Source organism: Hetaerina americana, unplaced genomic scaffold, assembly GCF_022747635.1.
Source record: "Hetaerina americana unplaced genomic scaffold, ioHetAmer1.1.p SCAF_43, whole genome shotgun sequence".
Taxonomy (NCBI): Eukaryota; Metazoa; Arthropoda; class Insecta; order Odonata; family Calopterygidae; genus Hetaerina; species Hetaerina americana.
The window spans coordinates 1,935,810-1,958,178 of record NW_027287019.1 but is presented as its reverse complement, the minus strand read 5'-3'; the positions used below and the strand labels follow the sequence as shown (position 1 = coordinate 1,958,178).

The 22,369-nt window shown below is 38.7% G+C and overlaps 3 protein-coding genes across 4 annotated transcripts in view; 1 reads left to right on the top strand and 2 right to left on the bottom strand.

Moving 5' to 3' along the window:
* The window catches only part of Csk (C-terminal Src kinase), a 115,423-nt gene extending 104,540 nt beyond the window's left edge, over positions 1-10,883 (bottom strand). The window contains exons 1-2 of the mRNA XM_071591193.1: positions 10,744-10,883; positions 9,090-9,256 (exon numbers count right to left, since the gene is read on the bottom strand). The gene's annotated coding sequence lies outside the window, so the exon portion shown is untranslated. The remainder of the gene's footprint in view (positions 1-9,089; positions 9,257-10,743) is intronic.
* A 219-nt stretch (positions 10,884-11,102) lies between these two features.
* ksh (transmembrane protein 167A-like protein ksh) lies at positions 11,103-11,722 on the top strand. The gene is made up of 3 exons (XM_071591184.1): positions 11,103-11,270; positions 11,350-11,459; positions 11,531-11,722. Exons 1-3 carry the CDS (start codon positions 11,268-11,270, stop codon positions 11,634-11,636), a joined length of 219 nt encoding a protein of 72 aa, XP_071447285.1. The 5' UTR covers positions 11,103-11,267; the 3' UTR covers positions 11,637-11,722.
* A 133-nt stretch (positions 11,723-11,855) lies between these two features.
* vap (RAS p21 protein activator vap) overlaps positions 11,856-22,369 on the bottom strand; it is a 33,516-nt gene continuing 23,002 nt past the window's right edge. For both annotated transcript variants that reach the window (XM_071591187.1, XM_071591188.1), the window contains exons 16-18: positions 20,743-20,909; positions 20,421-20,546; positions 11,856-12,792 (exon numbers count right to left, since the gene is read on the bottom strand). In XM_071591187.1, the coding sequence (XP_071447288.1) occupies positions 12,715-12,792; positions 20,421-20,546; positions 20,743-20,909 (371 nt within the window). In that variant the 3' untranslated portion in view covers positions 11,856-12,714. The remainder of the gene's footprint in view (positions 12,793-20,420; positions 20,547-20,742; positions 20,910-22,369) is intronic.

Below are 22,369 nucleotides of genomic sequence, written 5' to 3'. Positions count from 1 at the left end.
ACCTCGGTGCCACCTAAAAATAGTCATCGAGTTTACCAACCGCCGAGACCGGCGATAATGCTGCCGGCAGTTATTCGTAGCGAATCGCCAGATGCATCGCCTTTCACCCTGAGTCGACCAGTGTGCTATGGACGTACACTGGCGGGAAGAACAGACTCTCTTAGAAACACACACGTTTTCGAAGAAGTACTGACATGATTTCTTCGATGTGCAATAATTTACACAAAATGGAATATCGAACAAATGTAATACTGATTGGACGGATTTTGAAAGTGAATTGCTCGTCTCCGGCACATCAGATACAGACGAAGACGGAGTTGAATGATGGCCTAGCATGTATTATATAGTCCAAGAAGCAGTCACCGACTTGATTTCATCCACACAAGGTGGCACATCATAAAGAAAGGATTAACACTCTATAATTATCGTATTGAATGAAACTCCAGTTTCGCAAATCGAAAATAAAATGTCCATGACGGTGATACATAGAGTGGGCAGACTGTACCAAAACTGATGTAACACTCATTCGACCCCTATTTACGCTAATTCCCATGCCCCTACGGCGCTGAGGAACTAACAACGTATTCGGAGTTTTATAATTGAATTCAGTTTCTGCACATACGGGATACAATCGCGGCAAATGAATTCGTAGAGGCGATCCGAAGGAGACTAACAGATTGTACAACGATACATTTCTATGCCTCTACCAAAAACCAACACACTGACTTTAGACGCAACAATAAGCCCTCCTTCAGTTCCGCGTACTTTCTTCCTCCATTCTGCCCAACATTCTCCCCTCTTCCCGTGTCATACCGTTCTTCCGACAATTTCCTATTCCAAACCTCCATCCGCCAAACCCACCTGATCAGTGAGTCAGGCAAGTACAGGTTGCAGATAAGTAACCTATCCCTCATATCTACTCCAATTTTCTGCGATACATTCACTAATTCAACCCAATTTGCTCCATCGAACGCCTTTTTGCAATTTACGAAACAAACACCTGCATTTTATTGAAATCTTTTAATTTTATCCTCCTTCACTGACCTCATTAGTAATATGGCATCAAGCCTGCCGATCCCCTTTCTGAATCCAAAATGATCATCCCAAAAGTAATAATTTGCCCTCCTCTCTATCCTCTTACTGACGATTTTGAGAACCACTTAAGCTACGAGCGAAATCAAACTTACTGCCCTGTAGTCCTTCCACTTAGGGCTGCCTTTCAATTCTTTGGAATAGGAACTAGCACTCATCTGACGAAATCTTCCGGGCAATTTCCTCCCTCATATATATTACGAAATAATCCCTTTAAATTTAGGTACTTCCTAGGATTTGCAACACCCTAAGTAGCTCCGTGGACTGTTTTCTATCTCCCGGCCTTTTTCGATTCCTTTAATGGCCTTTCTGTCGCGACATCAAGTATGCCTGGACCTAAGATAAACTCTTCTATATCATATTCTCTATGTCTAACACCTTGTTAGCCTAATGCCTTCACCATATAGTTCCTCTATATATTCTTTCCGTCTCTCTTCTTACCCAGTTCAATTAATAATTTTCCTGGCTGATCTTTGATTATCTCCCCGTCTTAATTCCCACTAGATCTTTCACCTTTATGGAGTAAATTTTTCCCTCCCCCTATTAACATTCCATATCCTCGCACTGCGTTTTTCATCAAGTTTCTTTGCTCTCTTAGTTTCTCCTCTCAATATATTATTAGTTTTGTGGTACTTGGTCAATCCATTTCCTTCCCTCGCGTACCTTTCTAATCATTTCATCTTTAATCCACGGTTCTCTTGCCCTTTTCTTATAGTTTCTTACGTGAGTTTGGATATCCTTTTCTTTGCAATTTATCTTCTGATGTCCCAAGGTCCTTTTCCTCATTCACGACTTTCTCTTCTTACTGCCGATACTCCCTTAGGGTCGACCATATTAACTCTTCACGATTCCATTTCCTCTGCTGTCTCCCATTTTATCCTTATTAATCTATGGTTACATTTTATTAGACTAAATCTTGATCTGAGCCCGCTACCGGCGCACTGTGCCAATTAATGAAGCGGTTCCTAAACCATCATATAGTCTAAATGGCATATTCCTGAATTACCGGGTATTTTCCAAGTATAAATACGTCACAACATCCACTGCCTGTAAAAGCCCTCAAAATTTCCGAGTTTAAGTGGACGCCTCGATTGATTAACTGGCTAAAGCAATCGACCGGACATTGAGGGATCCGGGTTCGAACTCCGGTCAAGGCGAATCATTTTTACACTATGAAATTGTTGCATTTAAATACCTATCACTGTTTTGCTCAATGCAATTGTTCGTAGAGATTAAGCCCTGTCACCTGCAGAACCCAACTGCTTTCTCCCCACACTCGTCCTTTGCTCCTAAATCGTAGTCCCCGGCTTCACTGCTACCTCTCCCTTCGCCCACTCCCATCTGCAATAGCATATGATCATCAAATGTTTCCTTTCAGGGACACCTGCCATTGTTTCACCTCATTGATCCTCATATGCCCTGTCGACGTCTTCCTCCCCATGACTGCAGCAAACTGACAAATAAGCCTGAACAATGACCAAGTTCGATGCATGAAGCGGACAAAACACTAGATGGTCTCATGGCGTTATCAAAACCGAAAGTGGAAGGGCATTAAGCTATTCATTCAAAAGAAAGAAACAAATACAAAAGTAAAGAAAAAGGCAAACTAAAACGAACGAACTAAGGAAACACAATGGTGGGCAGAAAAATGTTTACGAGTCGGCGGCCGGATTTTTAAGTGGTTTCCCGATCCCTCCTTGAGTTGCTACGTGGTGTTGCGATAAGTGAGTACAACGCCCATCGGATGGGACGTAAAACTGCAGACCCCTTGGCGCCTTTCGTTGGAGTAGGCTAACGCCGATGCCGGGGTTATCTCCACCCATTCAACATTCCCTGAATGTCCTACCCATACCAAATCACCCACCTATACCTTCTGGAGCAAATGACCTCTGCAGTCGGTCGCCTCCCCCAAAAATAGGTGAATATTGAAGCTCTCGTGTAATCAAACCCCCCGTCATTACTTTCGGGAGCTTTAAGGGTATTACATAGACATAGAGGAAATATAAATAAAATTACTTAAAATCAGCTTCAAAACGTACCAGTTGAGTAAAACAAATCCAGAGTCATCATCCCCAGTTTCGTGTGGAGAGAGGATGGACCCCGTCACGCCAATATGACTGGCAATCAGAACTCTGCGATATTAAAAAGCCTAAGAATGCCGCCCATAGCTCAAGTCCGCACCCAGATATAAATCCGACAACCTAAAAATTGCGGTTTCGTGAAGACAACCCTTGATCCATTCGTCACCCCAAATTAAACTCGCCAGGGACTTTCATCAGGAAGTTAACGAAAAACCAGATCTTTCAGGCTAGCCCACGTCTCATTAAGTTACAAAAGACAGCCAAAGCATTCCCTTTTGAAAGAGAGAGGATTGGCGTTATGTCACAGTCGATTTCGTAAACATGATCAGCGATCTGGATAGCAGCAAGGTAGGTAGTAGACCGCCCACCTTGTAAATAGTATACTCGCTAGGGCTGCCGATCGCACCTTGAGACTGATCATAGACCGCGAGGCGAGCGGAGCCTCCGCCGGCACTCGGGCGATCACCTCGAGCGAATGCGAGCGACAGGAAGCACATGCACCAGCCAACCAAACGCTTACCACTTGTGATAAAGCTGCTGAGCACTCTCGAGAGGTGCTCTAGAAGCATTATAATCAAAGGCATAAAAGTGAAAGTAACTCCACCACGCAACTCCTGCTAACGTAATTAATTACTAAGGCGGGAAGATGATAACACTTAAGAGAGCAACATGCAGATAATACATTAGAATTAGCTATGTTATAATGAACACAAAAATTCAAACAACTGCAATGGAGAATTGGTGGATTAAACCAAATGATTACGGCAAAAAAATATTTGTTTACCAAACGAATGTAATCACGCAGCATGTCCTTCCTTTGCTATTATTCATGTTTGATGGGCTGCCAATAGAAATAGAATTTCTACGTTTATAAATATTTTTTCCCGTCATAACACCCAAGAGAGTGAAGGGCCGCGAGGTCAAATAGGAAGGAGAAGCAGAGACAAGCGTGACACACGCTCTCGCGGAACGCTCAGACACGCCCGTTTGGATTCGTTCCCATAAAATAGATCTCTAAAAGGATGCAGGACGCCATCATTACTGCACCATCACATCACGCGCGACCAACAAATCCGTCAGCAGTAAAGTGTCACCACAGCCACCTCAGCGAATGGTTAAATAAATGTGCAACAAACTTGAGGATCAAAAAGAGAATACCCCACCGACTCCATTAACAAGGGCTATTTCCGGGTTATTTTTAACATGCTATTCATTGGCAAGCATCCGCGTTGTCCATATATATCGGATCACGCATCAGGAAGCGAGTATACTATCCGATCTAAAATTTTAAAAAGCGAACTTTCAATCATTTGAACTCGGTTCCGGCACTCTGTTTAGGACTTTCGGAAGGAAAATGTTTACAAAAATGGTAAATAATTTTAGGATTTCCACACCCACACCTAAGAGAGTAGGTAGCAGGGCTTCCACGGATATCCTTTTCGCAATGTTTCAGTAAAATTCGATATGAAGAACGATTTTTGGGGGGAGGCCGTTCACCGGAGCGAATGTTCCGATGGAGGGGGAGGGGGCAGCGGTTCGATTGGCGGGAGAGGGCAGGGCTGCCCCCGGCAAATCCCACGGGCCGAGAGCGAGAGGTCACTTTCCCTTGCGTCCCGCGCCCACGAAATCACCGACACGCAACATTTGTGCCACAAAAATGCGTACGTGGAGTGGGGGTGGAGAAAACGCCCGCGGGAAGGTGGGCGTCTGGTTTGCTCCCAAAAAGAATCTCGCTGTGAGCCAGTTGCTCCTTCCCTTCCTCCCGCCCCTCCCACGATCTCCACACGAGGGACAAACAAGCCTCACTTCACAAACATTGGTTTATCGTGGTGGAATTGGTTCGGTGGCTAGTTTACCCCCTTCCCAACCCGAGATTCCTGGTTCGAATCCCGGAGGTGGTGGAATTTAGCTGGCATCCCAAACCTCACTCGGAACCGTGTGGAGATGACGCTTCAAACGGAGAACGACGTCTGTCGGATGGAACGTTACAATGTTGACCAAAAGGCGCCTTCCGTTAAGAGTAGATTTACGCCGATTCTAGGTTTCTATCCATCCTGCCACTACCAAATTACATACATATGTTTAGCGGCGAAAATACTCTCTACTGCCGCTCGTCTCGCCTAATAGCGAAAATCCAAACAACCGTATTCTGGTGAAAGGGAAAAACCCTTGGTCATATTATCACCTGCCCACAATTTCAACCCTGGATTTGAATTTGTGATGGACGCCATTAATAGTGCCAGATCTTCCTGGGAAACCATAGGCGGCACAGGTCCCCCCTACCCTGTATGTGCGTGAATTTCACACACCGCTGGGCTTAGTACTTGATGAGCTTTACATTCGCTTGTAAAACCGAACTCCAGGTCGCTAACTGTGGTGGTCATAAATAAATTCGGGTACACAACGGCGACTGACAACACAGACTGGCTGACGTATCTTCGAGGGCATTTAACAAAATTTTAACGTTTAGTTCTAATTGCCCAGGGTCGCACCAACGTTTTATAGCATTAAGGTCATCTGATAACGCTGCTGTGTCCTCAGGATCATGGATATCACGGTAAACCACTGTATCGTGGCAAATAAACGTATCTTACTAGTGACTACGGAACCAATTTCGCTAACGTAAAGTAGGAATAAAAAAGGTCCGATGACACTTCCCTGAGGATTACCTGAAGCAACTTCTACCGCATTTGAGCTAACTCCAAGGGTTGGGTATCCATGGAGAAGGATTCCGAAACCGATAAATCGCCAAATCTCTGTCTTAATTTTCCACGCCCAATAACCCTCACCTTGCGACAAATTGTGCAATGAAATAGTGAAACTGAGGGCTGAGGACTAAACTTGTAAGACGAGGTACTTTTCTGGCGTTGATCATGACTAAAACAGGGAAAAAATGAAAACATAATAAAACGCGTATCGGAAACTAATTATCAAAGAAAAATGAGGGAAAATTAACTTCAGAAAAAGGTAAGTGTCAAGGACAAGCAGAGGAAATTCAGATAAAACAATATCCCTGCCTACGATAAAATAGGAATAACTAAAATGTATGTACCTACCGTATCAGGTGCCTTTAATGAAGATGCTAAAACGCCAAATAATAGATAATTCAAATTCAAAAAGACAACGCAAAATTCAATTCAATTTAAGTTTCAACATTCAGTTCATTTTTATCCATAAGGTAAATTTTAAAGGCGTTAACTCCGCTTTAGATCGATAAACTGATGGCAACAAAAGCATGGGGGGTGGGAAGGTGGGAGAGAAGGAGCGGGAGGCAGTCATCATCGGCGATGGGAAGGGCGCCGCTTCAGTCCCCAGAGATTCCCAAGCTCCCTCCTTCCCTTGCTCAATTAATCCCGCATGTCGCCTATTCATACGCTAAGCTCACTCGCGCTATTTTAGAATTAAATCACATTCGAAATAGCTACTCATACCAAACACATGAGGAAGGTCATCCTGGATGTGCGTATTCCGCACGCAGCTTAATGCATACCAGGTGAGATCTCCCGTAGAATAACGAATACACTTGGGCTCCACTCTCCCATTCTTAAATAAATCGAGAGTTGAATATCGTGATCTAGTTTAGCATTCTAATTAGCCGTATTTCAATCGATGAATTGATTCATTTTAGCTCTCGATGAGGCACAGTGTTTTTTTTACAAATATAATGCAAATGCATAAGCTAATTTTAGGCGCTTCGAGAATCACATCACGAAAACAAACTTACCAATAAGCACAGCACTTGTTTCGCTCCTTTCGAACAATTTGGAATCGTCGACACCGTGACATCCACTCCGAATAGTTGGCTATGCATTGTATTAAATGTAAAATTCCAATGCGTGGCACGCTTTACTCTACGAATGACGGGAAAAACGACAAACCAAACGCCGACGGAAACGGTGATTGGGGGACGAGTTCTAAAACTGGCAGCGTTATTCAGCGTCGACCCCGGAGGCAAGGCGGCGGGATTGAGACGAGACGGGAGGAGAGCCGCGCTGTGAATCATACCGTCGAATACCATTCCAGGAATTCCTAGCGATTTGCAGGCGAATCGCAAACTTGTGCAAATTCCCATAGCCCTACAAAATGGATCGAGAGCTCAACTTTGTTTCGTAATAATGCATCCAACGGTTGATAAACGATTTTCAGATGGAGAAGGACTTAACAACAATATCGAACGAGCGAACTATCTCCATAGAAAATTCAAATTGCACCCAAGTGCAATGTGATGCTTTTCGACAAAGATTTATAAGTAGACCTTATAACAAAACACAGTCATAACCTTACAGAAAATTCTCCAGCCAAAAAAATAAATATTCTCATACCGTGAAGACAAAAAGTACTCTAAAAACTGCATCTCGATGAACACCTCAACTACAGTTCCTCCAGAATTGGATCAACATTTTCTTATATGCAGGGCTGAACTATAAGCACTGGGGAGACAATATTAGAATGAGGATTCCTCCAGCAACGCGGCATCTCCAAATATCTTTCCGTAATCGTATGTTTTTATCACACTCCCTGAAGAGAGAAACTATTCCGTTGCAACCACACAAATCATGAAGAGTGCTGATAATGTCGACACTTTGAGATCTACACCTCGTTCTTTCACAAAGAACTGAAGTAAACCAAGCATAACGTAATTACGTCGATCACTCGGGAAAGTATCCTCAATACACTATGATTTGAATATTAAGTATTCAATACAGGTTCGCACTTACGCCTGTACGTCACAGCCAGCTATTTAATAAATCTTATATTAAAAAACGTAAAATAAATTCCCTTCTATTCAACTTCATTGTTTTTACTGCGGTATTTATAATAATGTACTTGATAGGGAAGTTAACATCAATATCCAGGCAAACAAAGAATGATATATTGGTGGGATGGGAAACGAACGTTTGGCCACTTACTGCATACAGCGCAGTGAACACCACAATTTGCGAAAAAACCTTACAGGTTCAGGCTTCAGTTAGCAGAATTTTTATAAGCCCATGAAATAGAAAGTGATGACGAACTTTTCCACAGGATAATTTAGATATTCTGTGATAAGGAAGGTTCTCTCTTTCAATTGATGGCCCACTCAGGCATTTGGTAAGAGTCCTTTTCAGTCAATTTTCCTTATTTATTAATATTATTTGATAGTTTGATCAATTGCATGATTTTTTCAGCTCTATTAGCAATCTTCAATATTTTTACGTACATATGACCACCTACCATACTTCATAAACTTCTTCTCATGATGTGACAAACTGCTGGATTGAATTTACTTTACTGTGACTAGCAAACCGATTTCAAACAGCTGAAAATAGACATTTAGTCAAGACTATGCATTAAATATGCAACCAGCCTAATTTCAATCAGCACTAACAAATACTTTCATAGTTATATTCAAATATGGATGTAAACACGCCAAAAACTAATTCAGAAAGCAAATAGTGTCCGAAATAAAATACTACATAGATATAAGGAGCACGTCTAACACAACCGGAGCGACACCGGCGCACGCAGATTACGATGACCACAGACGAAAAACTCTATAACAATTATACTCCTTGAACTGACCATACAAACTAGAATACACTCATGTGATCAACAAATGCGGATTCAGATTGCATGCCAGATTACAACAAGAATGATAGGCACCCTGAACATTCATGCCAATTGTGCAGAAGAAAGAGAAATGGTAGAACTTACAGGAGCACTATTGATTCTCCAATCATTATTGGCTACATTAACTGATGACTCACTTTTAAAAACACAGACTAAAAGCTTACGAAGAATAAATAACATAACGCATTACTCTAAATAACTCAAAAACTTTAATCAACTAGATATCAGAGAGTAAAAGAGACATGGTGTCGAGGATTCCACTTGCTGTTTTAATAATACACCAATATTCATTAAATGAGTACTCACAATTAGATGATGGAGTCACTTGAACTTTTGCACGCAGTCAATGACAATGGGTAGTTATGAGCAATCCCCTAGCAACGGCACAGCACTGTACAACTACTTCATCTGGTGGTAGGAGGAGATACCCCTCCCAGGGTCTCTCAATAGCTGGTAAAACCACACCTCACACTCTGCACACAGATAAAATAGGATTATTAATTGTATGATATATTTAAAAAAGAAATTACTTATCACAAATGTATATTAAATAACACAAAAGACAAATTCCTATGGACACCTACACAACTCCTAATTCGCCGTTGTACGAAAGTATAACAGTCCGGTAATTAATTAGAATAATTTAGAGGATTGATATTACTAAGGCTAAATTAAGACGAGCAGGCACCTGTGCAGAACGATTTGGGACACTGATCTCAGCTACAATAATTAAGGAGTTGATGATTTGAATATTTAATAAATCCATTGTTAATTCCACCGTAACCCTTAAATAGGATATACCTCTGGTCTTCAGAAAATTCTTTTCAGAACAATTTTTATTAGGATTATTAGACCACTTATAACACTGGAGAGTCGGCTTTTACGGAGCTTCAGAAGGTTATTCAAACATATTTCGTTGGCATACAATAAACTAAAATTTATACATATATTGTAGAAAGCAGCACACTTCTAACCAGAGAAATTCTTACAGTGAGACTGTTTCTGATGATCCACAGGCTGAGGGATTTTGGCACCGTCGCATACTCTAAAATCCGTCACATATTTACATGAACAGCAATGTCATACGTGAAATTTGAATTCTCAACCTTCGCCTTGGCCGATGGAAAAACAAGTCACTGGATTAAGGAGTTGATTTGGGAAACGAAACCAGGCATTAATTGCGATTTAAACGGATCCAATTCCAAGTAAAAATAATTCTGGCACAGCAACCGAAAGTTTGGGTAACTTTCGTACCAGGCATAGATAATGAAAACTAATCTAGAGCAGGATAACATTATGAATGTTGATGTTCAGATATCTTAATAGAGTTCCAGATGACTTTATCCAAACTGGGTATAAGGCCATTACAATCTTAAAATATAAAGAAGGCAAAACCCGCATTTATATTTCTAACAAGACGCGGATAGGGCAAGTATTACTTATTACTGAAGCATAAATATTCCAATGAATATATACAAGACGTTGAGACTGATATTATATGAATAGATTTGCACGCACCACAATCCCTGAAACAATTAAGATACCTTAAACAAATCGTCAACTGAAAAAGAAATGGTGATCAAAAAATACTTATATTAATTTTCAACGAGACCTTTATATTGGAGAATAATTATGATGTAAGTATCCAAAAAGAATAAGAGATTGTGTTTACTTGAAGAAATTTACTCTATCAATAGCAATATTTAAAATGTATGACCATAAATTCTTGACTCCCGGGCGCAGAAATCTCTACTTGCATACCAACAACAACAGCTTAAGAACTTAAACAAACTAAATGTTGGTCAATGGTAAAATTTTCACTTTAAAACTTACTCACTTACTATACCTACCCAAGCCAAACATACCTTGGTACAATGGCATTAAGGTTTAGTACACTTAATGGAATACTATTCAATTATCAATACATTTAAAAAAAGGATTTTTCTCTATAAACACTTACCAGAGAGCAGAATTAATCCAAACTGCCGACTCAAATTTGAAAACACGATATCATGAATGACACAGTAATGAGGTCCAAAATAAATCACTTCACAAGCATAAAGAAAACGGGCGCGGAGAAAAACACGACGTTTCACTACGGTCAACCATATTACACTGTGCAACTTCCGGAGTAGAGGACAGATCAGCACAAGTATTAACTAGTGATCATATAGAATCCATCCAATGGTACTAAACATTTGTGTTATTTGAAAATTTAAATTTTTTTGCGAGAATGACTAAACATAATATACTTATATCATAGAATGTAAAATACTTGTGATGACTACCGTTTTATTTTAACAATTGAGGTACGAAACTCGTTGCATTAAATCCAAGTTGGTTGTTTGATCGTTGACCTATTGTGTACCTTTTGAGAAGTAAATGTTTAAAAGTAAAAGGTAATCCGAAGCATTCTTGTTGACTTTGTGGCATTGCTATGTTTTTTTGACGTTTATATGCCTAATTTGATCACCAAACGCAATTATGGTACGTTTTTAATAATTATTGCTATAATGAAGCATTTACCCTAAAGTATCCATGTCATTTACTGTAAAATTCTTTTCAGTCGGCGCTCTTCAATTTCCAAAGTCTTTTGACAGTTGTATTGCTTCTTATTTGTACTTGTGCGTACATCAGGTCGATATTTCCGAGTATTTTGGACCGCAATAAAATTGGGTATGTTTAAGTTTTTGGTCGCGTCATATTCCGTAAATCGCCTTTGTATAATATTCGCATTTGCATTTCAGGTTTTTGGGAACCTTTTGGAAGTGCGCAAGGATAGGGGAACGTAAAAGCCCATACGTTGCCTTCTGTTGTGCTGTGATGGCATTCTCAATTCTGTTTTGGTCGTGACTAGTCAGTCACAGGAGTTATTACCTTGGCCATTTTTACTACTGTCCTGAGCAAATGCAACATAAATAAAATATTTATCGTTACCATGGCTAGTGTTTTTATTTCGACGATTAAGCGTGGGTTCATGAATAATAAATCCTGTTGGACTGTTTCAAAAGTGTGAACTGGTTGGTGCAAAGCTTATTAGATAGGAAAAACGTAAACGTACTCGAGGATAATAGTAATGTAAGACTTTATTCATTGCACATTGTTAATTTTCTACAAAATTGTTTTTGTCAACAATGTGGAAATGTCATACCATATTTTTTTATGAAAAGGAATATCTTCACATCTTTAGCTTCAAGGAATACAAGAATGTATTGTTCATAACGTAATTACTTGAGCAACGAAATTACCCTTGATGTCATTAGCTTCCAGGATCCAAATCTTCTATACACAAGATACAGTATTCAGAATCTTCCGTAGATGGTCTATTAGATTTAGTTTAACCATCCACGGATATCCAAACAGCATTATAATGACAAATTACATTACCTTCACATAGTACTCGTGTTTTCACATTCAGTGGTGTTATGTCCTGTATAATGAAAGACTTTTAAACGAAAGCTAAAAATCATACATCATAAGCACTATACATAAAGCACTAGATCTCACTAATGTATGTGGATCATTTTGTACAAAATGCATTACATGTTAAAACACTGATCATAATATTTACAATATCTATATTACAATCAAAATATTTAGCATTAATTCCAATCACACTCTCCACTATCACCGAGTGACGTTGATACAAAACTTTAAAAATGCTATGACCTTAATAAGTGAAACCTACCATTGCAGTTTCTTAGTATATATAGTACACCAACAAGCACTCATATCACTAGGAATTATGACTGCACTGAACTTGCAGATTTTATTTATTAATTATAGTGAACACTTTATGATGATAATGAAACAGTCTGTTTACGATCACATAAAAGTATTTTTCCTTGTCATCACTATGATCCATGGAGGTGAAATAATCACTCTCAACACAAATTGTCTGAGAGAAATCACAAAATTGGAAGCACGAGAACTACCTAATCATTTCCAGATACTTCTGCTTGTGTTTGCTCAGCATCTCAGTTACTGTTACCAATTTCTTGATTGTAGGCTGAAAATTAAAAATAATTCATATTAAAATGAAACTTTTTTAAGTCTTTGACTGCGAAAGTATGGTCACCAGGTGAGATGAGGAAAGGGCATAAACCCTGAACATACGTACCATATTTACAACAGAGTATACACCAGTGATCACGGTAGCTATTAAGTGTCTTCACTAACTAGTAATCATAAATTTTTTATTCTCCTAATAGCATGCAATATGTAATTAGCTTAGTCTAGTGTTAGCTCGATGTTTGTGTGGAACGGGTTTCATTTATTCACTTCAGTAGTACATTAGTGGCAACCATTGAAGCTGAAACATACTTGTTCAGTTTACCTACTGTCTCAGATGATGAAAAATGGTTAACATTGTCTTTCTTAACACTGGGGAACAGAAAAGGTAGCATGGCAAGGTTAGCACTATAGGGAGGATGATTAGTACACTTCACATTGGTTTTCACAAAATATTCAGCAACAACACTTACTATTCGAGATTGTGCATTATCATGGTAGCATGGTTTTTAAAAAGGGAGATCCTGCGAGATGCAACTTGCACCTTTTGTTTATGATATTCTTATTTTGGAAGAGAGCAATGTTCGAGTGAATGTGATTTTTCTAGATTTTAAGCAAGCCTTCGACAACGTATCTCATAGTAAACTACTCGCAAAGCTAGAAGCACATGGCATAGATGGAAATATCCAAGGTTAGATTAAAGACTTTTTGAATGGTCGGGTTCAAAGTGTGGAGATAGGTGGAGTTAGCTCAAATGCAGTAGAAGGGTAGTGTTATCGGACCTCTTTTATATTCCTACTTAACATTAACGACATTGACTCAGAGCCAATAGTTAGATATGTTTATTTGCCATGATGCAGTGGTTTATCATGATATCCATGACCCTGAGGACACAGCAGCTTTGTCAGATGACCTTAATGATATACAATGCTGGTGCGACACTTGGCAAATAGAATTAAACTTCAGTAGTCATAATTTTTTTGGGAAAGGAGCGATTCCCACCTGAATGCCTAATTCTCTCAAAAATAAACTCAATTAAATACCTAGGCATTACCCTCACTCACGATCTCTCCTGGGTTAAACACATCCGAGGAATATGTGGGGAAGCTAACAAAAAATTAGGAATTTGAAGAGGACTAGGTATATGTGATGAAAGGGTCAAAGAGAAATGTTATCTGTCATTGGTTAGGCCTCATTTAGAATATGCTTCAAGTATATGGGATCCTCACAAAGTTGGATTAACAGCCGAATTGGATCGCATGCAGCGTAGAGGAGCTAGATTTGTAAAATGTTGTCATGATAAACTTAGTAGCGTATCCAAAATATTAGAGCAGCTAGGCTGGGAATCACTCACTGAGCAAAGACTAAATTACAGATTGAAGCTCTTGCATAAATTGGACAGTCTCTTAAGCCGTGATGTTGAAAATATATTAATACCCCCATTGTACTATGGTAGGAGAGATCAGGCTAATAAAATTAGAGAGATTAAGTGTAGAACAGAGAGCTTTAAGATGCCCTTTTTTCTACAAACGATAGGGGATAATAATATCATTGTTCAACCGCGGAAGGGTCATACAGTGGAAGGGAAGAAAGCCATCAAAGGGTGGCAGTAATATACAGCAAAAAGGTAGGAAGAAGCATGGTAAATGCAGAGCAGGTAAGCAATATTATTAGTTTAAGTAAAAACTGAATTAACAAATTGGTTTCTAATTATATCTACATACCAAGGAGCAAACATCATCATTATCATCAGTGTTAAAGCCTAGGATTGGTTTATTGCAGTACTCCATTCTCTATTCAGGGTTAATTTCCTGCCCACCATATATTTCCTCTATTTTACCTCCTGATACTACTATATAGAGGAATGAACTATAAGGAGGAAGAAGTAGGGTGTACAATCAACTAGAGGAAATAATTGATGATATCCATAGGATGAAACAATAGTTATGGGGGATTAGGATGCAGTGGTGGGTGAAAGGTTTTGTTAAGGCACTTAAGTTTAGGAAAAAGGAATTAGAGTGGAAAGAAAGCAATCGAGTTCTGAGGGAAACAGATTTAATCATAATGAACACCCTGTTTAAATACCGGAGTGATGCAGATATACATGAAAAATGCCTAGGGATTTTGCAAGGCATCAGCTGAGACTAAACAGCATAATCAATTCACCAAGTTTCTCAGAAGTGAATGCAGATTCAGTATAGATCATATTTTAGTATAGATCAGGGATTGCGAACCTTTGGTAGATTAAGTGCCAAAGTTTATGAAATAAGAGTGTAACTCAGACTTGCATGCCAACCCATCAAGAGATATAGAGGTTTTAATTATTTTTATAACCTCTATATCTCTTGATGGGTTGGCATGCAAGTCTGAGTTACACTCTTATTAATTATTTTTATGGGGATCGAGATAGTGCGGGGGCTAACGTACTGGCTTCCCACCCTGAGGGCACGGGTTCAAATCCCGGCGGTGTTGAATATTTTTCAGAGGTATCTCGATCCCTACTTGAGGTGCTTTGTGGAGGGCTTTGAGTGAGTACGCCATCCGTCGGATGGGACGTTAAGCCGCGGACCTCTTGGCGCCTTTCGTAAAGAGTAGGCTAATGCCGACGCCGGGTTTCTCTCCACCCTTCATCCTTTCCTGTCCTTCCCCTATGGCGCAAATGACCTTAGCTGTCAGTCGCCTCCCCTCAAAACTACTACTATTATTTTTATATTTATTAGAGGTAAAGGTGCTTTTATAATAAAAACAATAATATTTTAATGGTATTCACAAATTTTTGTTCAGAAATTTAAATTTTTTATCAAAGCTTGGGACAGAAAATGTTTGTCGGCTTGAAGTCATAAGGGATTTTCTGACTCCATAGGTAACTAATGTACTACCTTGATCAAAAAGTTCCCGGAATAACCACCGTGTGGCGCTCCCATCGTTCCGATTTGAGTTCTGTTTTTTTTGTTAAATTGGTACATCTGTTGTTGATATTCCCTTTAAATCTTAGTGTCATAACTTGACATTTGCAAAAGTTACGTAGCCAAGAGTACATCTATCTCTGTGTGTGTTGGCGATTTTTTACAATTGCAGAAATGGATTTAAATTTGCAACAACGAACTTGTATTAAATTTTGCGTAAAAAACGGATTTAGTGGCGCACGGACGTTGGAAATGTTGGAAAAGTGTTTCGGCAACGATTCTCTAAAAAAAAACGGTCGTTTACCAGTGGCACGAGCAGTTCAGAAGTGGTCGTGAGTCAATCGAAGATGATGAACGCAGTGGCAGACCATCGACATCGAAAGTCGGTGAAAAAATTGATAAAGTAAAAGAAATGTTGGTCAATAACCACAAATTAACCATCAGAGAAATAGCGGAGGACTTGAACATTGCCTATGGATCCGCCCAAGACATTGTGGTTAATGATTTGGGTTTCCGTCGTGTAGCAGCAAAGTTGGTGCCAAAAGACCTCAATTTCATGCAAAAAAGAGACCGTGTTGACGTCGCAAAAGACATGATTTGCGAGGCTGAATCCGATCCCACATTCATCAAAAGGATCATTACTGGAGACGAGACGTGGGTTTATGAGTACGACACGCAATCCAGACATCAGGCAAGTGAATGGCGTTCACCAAATGAGCCGAGACCAAAAAAACCACGTCGTTTTCAGTCAAAAAAGAAGGCAATGCTGACGGTTTTCATGGATTACAACGGTGTAGTGCATCATGAATTTTTGCCAGAAGGCCAGACAGTAAACAAAGAGTATTATTTGGGCGTTATGAGACGTCTGCGTGAAGCAATTCGCCGAAAGAGACCAGAAATGTGGGCAGAAAACTCGTGGATTTTGCACCATGATAACGCACCGTCGCACAGTGCTATCATTATTCGTAATTTTTTGACGAAAAATGCAACAAATACCATCCAACAGCCACCGAATTCACCTGATTTGGCTCCCTGTGACTTCTTTCTGTTCAATCGAGTTAAAAAACCATTACGGGGAACGCGTTTTAGCAGCCGAGAGGAAGTAATGGAAAAATCGCAGGAAGCACTGATGGACATACCGAAAACCGAATATAAAAAATTTTTCGAGGATTGGATCAAGCGCTGGCATAAGTGTGTTGCAGTCGATGGGGATTACTTTGAAGGGGACAATATAGATTTAGATGAATAAACTTGTATTTTTAATTTTCTGAATAAACTCCGGGAAATTTTTGATCAAGGTAGTATATGACGCTTTTCATTGTCTCCCATCTGCAACTTAGCCTCATCAATTTTATGAAGTTGCTATTTAGACCCTGTGATTTCAGCTCACCATGGAATTGCCCAGCTCCCAGCTCTGCATGCCAAAATAATTGTTTTACGTGCCATAGGTTTGCCATCCCCGGTATAAATCAAGTGTATCATCAGATTTAAGAGGATCAGACAGGTGAGAAAATGAAATTTAGAAGTCTTTATGAAGACAAAAAAGGGAGCACCAGGAGGCAATTGAAAAAATTATGGCTAAGCATAAAAAGACAGGCACAGTGGATGAAAAATGGGTACAATCAAGAAAGAAATATCAAAATCCCCAAATAAAAGCACAAGAACAGTTAACATAAAAAGGGCCAGGACACATTAGGTTTCAGATGAGATAATGAAGAAGATAGATGAAAGAATAATATGCAAGATTTAAAACAGAATGGAAAGAATATATATAGAGACTATAAAGTAAATACTTTCCAGCCAGCAAGTTTAACTTATTGATATATGCAAAAAACGTCTCCTTCAACAGAAGGAGAATATGACATAGATGAGAATAGGCATCTATAGGATCTAGGCATATTCAATCGGAAAAGAGAAAAGACATTCAGGGAATTGAAATCAAATAATCCATGGGGGCAGACAACATTCCCATGGACTGCTTAAAGCTATAGGGAAATTTGGGAGGAAGAGTTTTTAAAAGTCATAGAATTTATGACGTCGAACTTTGGCCAGAAGATTTCGTTAGATCGGTGATAGTTCCCAATCCTAAAAAGGGAAAGACAGCCATAGGTTGGGACTACTGAACAATAAGTTTGATTTTGCATGCAGCTAAAGTGATACTAAGGATCATCAATAACAGCATAGAGGGAGAAAATGATTACTAACATTGAACAAGGATGTTAACAAAGGACTAACAAAAACTTTGTTACAGTGTGGTTTTATACAGCTAGAAAACTTGGTTAAATGATAGGAGCATATTGGAGGCTTTTCACAAATTTGAATTTTCTTCAAGAATAAGGACAAGTCTACACAAATAGATGCTTCAAAGAGAATGACAAGAATACCAATGTAACAGTTACGCATTCTCAGCAATGCTGAAATGTTGCTTCTCATATGGATGAACAAAAAGTAATTGCAATGCCACACCAATAATAACAATATAATTGGTGATAAGGGGAAAGTGATTTTCACAGACCTCATTAAGAAGATGTCATGATTGTAAAAGGCCGGAAGAAGTATTTAGGGGAGCCAGGAGCGGTTCGAGAAGTTAAGAGAAGAACCAGATTCTATGGCGCTATGAGGCATGATTAAGCAACAAGCTCTGAGTCAAAGGCAGAAGAGAACTTCATTGGTAACTACATGAAGCTTGTAGATTATGAGGGTTACCAGTCCCAAGAGGTTTTCTATTGTGACAAGATGGGTCTCTTCTGGAAGAAGATGCCGAAGCAAACCTATATTTGTACACACAGCAGTGGAGGATAATGCATTGCCCGACCACAAGTCAATGAAAGGCCATCCCACACTGTAATTTTGGGCCCAAGTAAGCAGCAATTTGAAAATTAAACCCCTGCCTGTTCACCATCCAGAAACTCCACCAGCCTTCAAGAATTTTTAAGTCCCAAACAGCAGGCTAAATGTGATGAGGAGGTCAAGGGAAACTGTTGCATCGCACCATGCATAAGAGGCATCACAATTATAAGGCAGTGGCTATGTGTGCCAAAAATTTATTCAATGAAAATTCCGAGCCATATTTTACTAAATTTTGGAGTGTCAGCAAATGGAGTGAAACACAAATGCCTCTAGAAAGCTTTCTAGTAAAAGGGAATTAGGTATGTATCATAAACAATAAACTATTTTGATTCTTTTTTTTACAATGAGCATTTGTATTACCTATTGTTTCATTCCACGGTAGAAGAAAAGATGTGCATAATTCATGATCCTAAACAATGTTTATATAATTTTCTTTAAATAAATCTTGTACATTATTTATTTTTTCTGGCATGGAATGCATTATCGTATTTTACATGAATTTATATGCAAAAGTATGTTTCACTTAAATGTTATTTCACTTTACCATATCGTGCAATGAATTATGCTATTTGTACAAGGTTCCACTTTACTTCTTCCATTTCCTGGCAGGACAGAAGCATACAGACCTGCACTATTAATATGCTCACAGCTTATTTTGATCACTTCCATCCCCATGGCGCGCACTATTAATATGCTCACAGCTTATTTTGATCACTTCCATGCCCCAAGATGGCGCGGAATCGCGCCATCTTGACGGCTTTCGTATATAAGGGCGGACGCGCGGCCATTCGAGGTCGGTCCAGATAAATAGAAAATTGGCAAAACAAGCGAAAGAATCAGTGGCCAGCAGCCAGTAGTGGTGGGGTAACGTCCTTGCCAACCAACCATGAAATCATCGGTTCAATTCCTATCTAGTAGGGTTTTCCTCCACCTAGGGCTAGGGTGTTTGTAACTGTCGTCACTTTATGTGCAATGTTTAGGGGTTAGGTAAAGGAAGGGACTATGAAGTCTCTATCTCACCCCAATAAATGTGATCAATACATAAAATAAATAAATCACTAGCACCCTCTAAATCAATGTTCTTAAATGTAGTAAACTGCCCTTCTGTGGCAACTGGGAGTGATACTTGAGAGGTACTACTGAATCATGGTACACAGATATGAGTAATAATTGATATGAGTAAGCCTTAAATATGTAATTCGCTCAATTGGGCCAATTTTTGGCACCTAGCCTTTTATTGTTGAAGTGACCGTAATTTTTGGCAATCTGCATTAAATTGTACCTCTCTATCCTTGACACCCCGCTCAAAATTGTTGCAACCGGCTCTGAATTTTGGCAGTTGATATAAACTGAAGCATGATCCTCTATAAGTCAAAAGCACACTAATATTTTGAAATTTCGGCAGAATGAAGAAGCTGAAACCTACTTGAGGCAACTCCTTAGAGTTTTAATACCTGGTCAAAAACGAAATGACTCGCGCACGATTTTTGGCAACCTAATCTAATGTTGGCACTAAGTCACACATTGTGACAACTAATATTGAATTTTTTTGTTGCCCTGAAACCTGCAACCAGGTCTGATATTAGTTTTCCAGCCCTGATGATGCCACTGGCTCTGATTTCTGTCAATGAGTCTTGAACTCCGGTAATTCGTCATGAATTTTGACATAAGACCCGGAATTGTAACAAACAGTGCACAGGAAGTTTTCCCCTTTCATCTGTAAGAGCATTATTGGTAAATCTGTATGGCTATTGATGGTAAAGAGCCACAACATGAGTATTGCCAGGGCCTGTTATAAATAAATTGTGAGTTAAGGAAAGAAAAATATTCCTTTACTACAAAAAAAATGAAATTGAAAGAATTCCTTTACCTGAGTTTTACTTAAAGTCTGAAGTTCTTTCAAATGGGAGACACATATATGGTGAAGAGTTCCAAGATCTCGAGCTGGGTCTCCTTTAATTCGTCCATCTTCCGAATCTGGTTTCTCAGTGATGTTCTGAAATTCATACAAATGAAAGTCACAGTGCTAATAATCCACATATGGTAACGAAAAAAACAACTATTCAATGGCCTAGTAAATATTTTGCTTTTCACTGTTCCTTAAAGAAGTAATGACAAAATAATAACATGCATAGGGTTAACAGCAATTAATAAAGGTAATTATTTATAATTCAAACCCAATTAATACTTACAGAGAGTTGATCAAGGAACACTATCATTCGTTCTTTATTTTTCAAAATGAATGGATTTACAACTTCCATGTATGGTTCCTTTCCACCAAACTCAACTAGATTTGCCAAATTTTGAAGGCATTTGGCCACCATAATTAAAGACCGTGATGCCATAGGAGGTGGTGGCTCTGCCAAGTATCAATAAAATAAAATGTATTAATTGAATGCAGGAAAATACCATAAATGTCATAAGACACATGCAGAAAGTAAATGAAATGAAGAACTACCAGGTCTCAAAGGATATACCTGATTAAAATAACAATGTAATTATAATTTCTCCATTGTAATAGCTGCAAAAAGGACAAACATTGGACTTTTTTGAGAAGGATATAAATATAACAATGACTATGATAGCATAAATATTATTCTTTCGAGCGCAGACTTTTTATTGTATTATATTAACCATACAGAGCAAGTCACTATATAACGAAAAATACAGGGAACAGAGTAAAAATTAAAAAAACATTAGATAAAGTAGCAATAACATTAAAGAACATGTCTATTTTAATGACGATTGCATAATATTTTCTTAACTTAGAAGAACTAATTATATAACTAATGAATGCCCAATCCAAGAATAAAATGAGGTGGTTAAAGGATTACATTCATAAATTATAATCCTTCACGAAAAAATGTGAACAACTTCTTGATCACTCAATGATGTAACATGCATTCAAATACTAAAATATTTTATGCAAGTTTAATGTAATGAAATTTTTCGTGAGGCTACGGTGTGAATTAGCAGTTATTGATGCAAAAAAGGCAATTCATGAAAAGAGTTGGAATGAATGAGATTTCCATGTAGCAAACACTCATATGAATTGTCTTAAATTTTTTCACTGCAATATCTGGTAAATTGCAAACAGAATAAGAAAAATCCATCTTTGAACTGAGTCATGCTACAACTCAATATTATTCATAATGCAATGGAAATAAAATGGAGTTTGATGGAGATTCCTCTTAGTTTTAACAAAGATTTTTCAGACCTTCTCTTTTTTAATGTTTTTTTTTTGTGGTTGTGCCACTCAAATGTTGGAAAACGTTCACTCCTATGGAGACAATTTTATCCTAAATTTAATCATTTCATCTACCCTTTACAAAAATGTTAAATATTAAATTTCTTGCTGCTTAAGTTAATAGCTTACCATGCTAAAAAAAATAGAACACATACACACAGGCAAAGTTCATTCAGAAAACAGTCAAAACATGTCCAAGGAATCTCCTAAACACGTACATATATATTCCCATTGGATTCTTGAAGTCTAAATTTTTCAAGAAAACAGTATTTGTCTCATTTTCAGCCAGTGAAAAAGGCATGATAATGGTATGAAAGTAAAATTTGAGTGGTCCACAAGAAGTAAAAGAGTTGACTACAATCAGTGAGTATGGAGTAATCAAGGAGAGAGTGGGGTAAAATAAGAGAGTAAATGGGTCATAAAAGGTTATAGATTGGATGCCCTGATAGGTAAGATGGTGTGTTATGCTAATTGGGTCACCTTGAGAAAATGTATGCAAGTTAATCATCATGCAAGCAAATCATCACACAGCTAGAAATGAGAGAAGATGATGAATGGTTTGCGATTAGGGA

Coding starts and splice junctions, on each gene's coding strand:
- ksh (XM_071591184.1), top strand. Junction 11,460..11,530: donor TTGGACCGCAATAAAATTGG/GTATGTTTAAGT, acceptor TTTGCATTTCAG/GTTTTTGGGAACCTTTTGGA.